General features: G+C 32.4%; 1 protein-coding gene across 1 annotated transcript; it reads left to right on the top strand.

Moving 5' to 3' along the window:
- The first annotated feature begins 539 nt into the window (after positions 1-539).
- On the top strand, positions 540-4,781 carry LOC107494374 (beta-glucuronosyltransferase GlcAT14A). The gene is made up of 4 exons (XM_016115427.3): positions 540-1,305; positions 1,467-1,542; positions 1,633-1,748; positions 4,149-4,781. The coding sequence occupies exons 1-4, from the start codon at positions 807-809 to the stop codon at positions 4,667-4,669; spliced, it is 1,212 nt and encodes a 403-aa protein (XP_015970913.1). The 5' UTR covers positions 540-806; the 3' UTR covers positions 4,670-4,781.
- The last annotated feature ends 398 nt before the right edge of the window (positions 4,782-5,179 follow it).

The raw sequence follows: 5,179 nt of genomic DNA, 5'->3' as shown, positions 1-5,179 counted from the left end.
CAAGTAACCCTCAGAATAAGTTTCCAAATTAATAAAAAAAAAGAAACTCATTATTTACAAAAGAAAAATATAATTTACTCACAAATAATGTGTTATTTTATCATATCCAATGATCTTTTAATTTTTGATCATCTAATTTCATTTGTTCAATAATCACTAGATATTATTGTTAACATATGATTGAAGCATAAAATCCCCCTCTAGGCAATTGATGAGACATGATAACCTTATGTCATTTTCATCAATTTCTTGCCACATGCACACGCACTTACAGAATCACAATCACTTACATGCCCATGAGTTGCAAATGTATCAAAATCAAAGGACATTATTGTAACTAAATCAAAAAGGCTCAAATGTACTCTAACAAGGAACATCCATCCACTTTACTAGGAAGTGGGCACAGAATATGAACTGCTACCTCTTCTTTTGACGTAGCAACTGCCAACTAGCATGCCATTAAATAGTAGTTCTTATATAAAGTGCAAAAATGCACTAACCAGAATATAAAACTTGAGGTCTCAACTTAGTGACAAATGTAGACCTTGAGTTCAAAGAAAAGAACCATTACTATTCATTGAAATGAAATGAAATGTAAGCCACAATATTCCTAGTTCCCCAAAACATTTTAATAAAATAATAATTTATCTTCATAGTTCACACTATAAACCAAAAGCTCCCAAATATTAATCATTGAACTTCATAACAACCTCTTCCTCTTAATTACTCAAGCTCCCAACTTCGGTTCCCACTTTTCTCTTCTACAAAGTTTCAATTTTTATATTTCCGTTGCAATTTTCTCTCAAATGGGTATCAAAATCTTCATGGTTTCCTTCATCGTAACCTCAATATTTCTCATTTTCTTCTACATCCCCATAAGACTAACCACACCAATATCTAACAGCAGAAACTACTTCAATGCAATCAAATCCATCAACAACAACAACAACAACAGAACATACCCAGTTACATTTGCCTACTTGATCTCTGCATCAAAAGGGGATTTTGTGAAGCTCAAGAGATTGATGAAGGTTCTGTACCACCCAGGGAACTACTACTTGATTCACATGGATTATGGGGCACCACAAATTGAACACAAGAAAGTTGCAGAATTTGTGGCCAATGAACCTGTGTTTGGTGAAGTTGGGAATGTTTGGGTTGTTGGGAAACCCAATTTGGTGACATATAGGGGACCAACAATGCTTGCAACGACCCTTCATGCCATGGCAATGCTTCTTAGGATCTGTCACTGGGATTGGTTTATTAATCTTAGTGCTTCTGATTATCCTTTGGTAACACAAGATGGTATGGTGAGTGGCCTTAATTAAAGTGCTGTGTCAAATTTTATGTTATATTTTCTGTTGTTTCATAAGTATTATTTGTATAATTATACTCCTTACCCTTAGTCCTTTTTGTTCATTGTTGTTGATTTGCATATGTTGATGATTACTATGAATTTTTTTCAGATCTGATTCAAGCTTTTAGTGAGGTACCAAGGGATATCAATTTTGTACAGCATAGCAGTCGCTTGGGTTGGAAATTGTAAGTAGCTTTGTTGATTTATTAGAGTTTTGTGGTTTGTTTCTAAATTATTCTAACTTTTTTTGCTTTTTTTTAATACCCTTTTTTCAGTAATAAGAGAGGGAAGCCTATGATTATAGACCCGGGTCTATATAGCCTTAATAAATCAGAAATTTGGTGGGTCATTAAGCAAAGGAGTCTCCCAACATCTTTTAAACTCTACACAGGTTGGTATTTTTTGTTTTACTGTTACTTTGCCTTTCATTCTCTATTCTTATTATTCTGGGTTTTGTTATTAGTAATGATAATATACTTAATTTTATATTGTTCATTAAACATACACACACATTCTTATTAATGGATTTGGTGTGATTAGGATCAGATATAATATCCCATCTAATAGTAATTAAGATATGAATCAAACCATTTTTTTATGCTAATATGATGTGTGGTTATGAATCTTATTTAAATGGCTTAGATCAGGACGATGTGAAAAACTCTGAAACCTGAATAGTTGTAGCCACAAGTTGTCCTTTTAAATATTCATATGGTGCAAATAAAACTGCAAATTGCAATGATCAATTAAGATCATAATTATTTTCATGGGGTTAAGGCCCTTAGTTATTTATATAGTTATATTTTACATCTTATCTCTATTTTTAAATATTTTTCTTCCCTCTTGTCTTTACTTATTGGTGCGTATAATATCATTCTACATTTCATGTCACTAGCTTAGCAAATTTTGGATTAGAGCAATATTTTCTACATTATAAAGGTCAACATTTGCTTAACAATGATGTAAAACAAAGCAACAAAAACACCTGAACCTATAGAGTTATATAGGTAGTGATTGGATTTAGGGTTAAAGAGTTTAAATATTATACAACTATTATTAAAGAGTTGTGGATGGTACCAAATTGTCCTAGTCAGATCTTGGCAATTGGTCATGGTCATGGATGCTTGGTAATTATTAATTAAATGGTTGGTGGTGGTGCTAGCTGTTCATGGATTTGAAGAATCACATGTGGCTTCAACAACAACTTTACCATACCTTTGTCGGTTGAGTGTAATTATATTGAGTGAAACCCCACACCTCCTATCACTTATCAACCACCAAACAATTTAATAGTATCTCTTCTTAACTATTATCATGATTAATTAATTCTTGGATAACTCTTAAACTTTGGGGGATGCACATGTTCATGTGTGACATATGACAATTTACTTCTAAATTTTTAGACTAAATATCAAACTTGTAAAGAGAGAAGTTAACTACATCTTCTTGAGATTGCAAAATACAAATGGCATCCACATCATTGAAGAGCTGCTGTCTGTTGTGTGCAGTGTGAGGTGTCCACTATTTCTTGTTTGATACACATGCAACCATAGATGCCTTATTACTTATTACTTTTAGAGCTGTTTTGATTCCACCAATACACGTGCCTTCTTTCTCAAATCTCAATAGAGGACCATAGTGAAATTTGTGTTTGGATTTTTTTTGTATTTTTATCAAAGATAGAAAGACTCGAACTCACGAATTTTTAGGTGAGTATGGAGAGATTATGTCATTAACTCATTGGCAAAATTTGTGTTTAGATAGCTTCGTTAGAAAAATACTATATCACCAATAATAAATTTTATAATTTTTAGTCAATACTTTTAAGTTCTAAATACTAATTTTAAATCCTAAACTTTTAAAAATAAAGTATTACATTAAATATTGACTAATATTGATAAAATGTATTGGCTCTTAACATTTCTCAATTAATTAATCAATTCAATCACATTTTTTTCTCTGTTTTAGTTGCGAATTTAAAATTTGCAAGTAATGTGAGCGAACAACATTATAGCAGCCAATTTTAATCAACAGTATAACAAGTTGCCTAACAAATCCTGTATAAAACATACTAAAGAGGAGCTTTTATTAATTTTAAACTTTGAATATTTTTTTTAATTCAGTTTCGAATGTTTTTATTTTTAAGAATTTTAGATTTTTTTTTCTTATATTAAATATTAGCTGCAATGTTGGTTGTGTAATGTTGACTGTCAAAATTTTCTTTTATCAACATAAGATGACATCTCTTAATGGTGTTTAGCATTGCACTACATTATTTGAATATTGTCTGAGATAGAAATATAGAAATACAAAGATAGTAAATATATAAACCCGTTTGGTTGTGAAGACAAAGCATAACTTTTTCTGCCGCAAGAGAAATTACAGAAAACTAACCTTTAGTTAGCTAACATTAACCGTTTTCTGTCTACTTCTAAAAATGCTCATTTTTGAGAATTTAGGGTTTAGAATTTACAGTTGATGATTTAGGATCTAGAATCTAAAATAAACAAAATAATTTGAAACAACATTGGCTTATGTGAATGAAAAAGGTTGGCTTTCTATTACTCGTCCCGAAAATAGTTCAGATAATAGGGACAAATCTCTTTTTTCTTTTTTTCTTTTTATTTTAATTTCAAAGACAGAATTCAATGCAGTCTTGACTCTTGAGACATAATATTGTATTATACTTTTAAAGATGCATGACATATAATCTATATTTGTGACATATATGTTGAATCAACTAACTTGATTAATTAACAATGTTCTTCGGAAATGGCGAAAACAATTTCAGGTTCAGCATGGACAATACTATCAAGATCATTTTCAGAGTATTGCATTATGGGCTGGGAAAATTTGCCAAGGACCCTTCTCCTTTACTACACTAACTTCGTGTCGTCGCCGGAAGGATACTTCCAAACGGTCATATGCAACTCTCATGACTACAAGAACACCACTGCTAACCATGACCTTCATTACATCACTTGGGACAATCCTCCGAAACAGCATCCGAGGTCTCTAGGGCTGCGAGATTTCCGGAAAATGGTTATGAGTAGCCGTCCGTTCGCCAGAAAGTTCAAGCGGAATGATCTTGTCCTCGATAAGATTGATAGAGAGCTTTTGAAGAGACATCATGGGCAATTTTCTTTTGGTGGATGGTGTTCATCAAAGAGTGATGGAATTCATAGAACATGTTCAGGTTTGAGGAGTGATAATTATGGTGTGCTCAACCCTGGTCCGGGATCAAGAAGGTTGAAGAGTTTGATAACAAAACTTCTAAACGAAAGATTTTTTCACAAACAGCAGTGCAAGTAAACCATTGATTTATTCTTTTTTCCTTATAGGTTTATACAATTGCTCACTTGTAAAGACCATATTCTAAATTTGGTTATGATTTAATCGATCATTTTCTTTTTCTTTTTTGCAACTTGAAGTTTTATTTGTAAAATTTATCTTGATGAATACTAGAGAATAGAACACCAAACAAATAGGAGCAAGAATTGATAGTAGTTATTGCTCAAAAGAAGTTACCTGTGTAGGATCTTCTTAGGAGGGACCTAGACTTTTGTCAATTCAGATTTCCGAATCAGATGGGGAGTGGGGTAGTCTAACAATCGAGTTAGTTTAAGTTCAAGAGCTATTAAGATTAAGATTAGATAGCATACCTTTCGAGTGGGTGTTTCACCCAATATTTATAAGAGTAATGCGTCTTCACTTGAGGCCTAGTTCTCCTACACACTATAATCTCCTTTTTGGTTGGGAGCTCCATTTAAGAGTCTGTCGCTGGCCAATGGGTTGCTACATGTACAAAGCGAGATACAACCT

Source organism: Arachis duranensis, chromosome 6 (genome assembly GCF_000817695.3).
Source record: "Arachis duranensis cultivar V14167 chromosome 6, aradu.V14167.gnm2.J7QH, whole genome shotgun sequence".
Taxonomy (NCBI): Eukaryota; Viridiplantae; Streptophyta; class Magnoliopsida; order Fabales; family Fabaceae; genus Arachis; species Arachis duranensis.
Note: the sequence above shows the minus strand (reverse complement) of the source record. Positions and strands in the feature narration are given on the sequence as shown.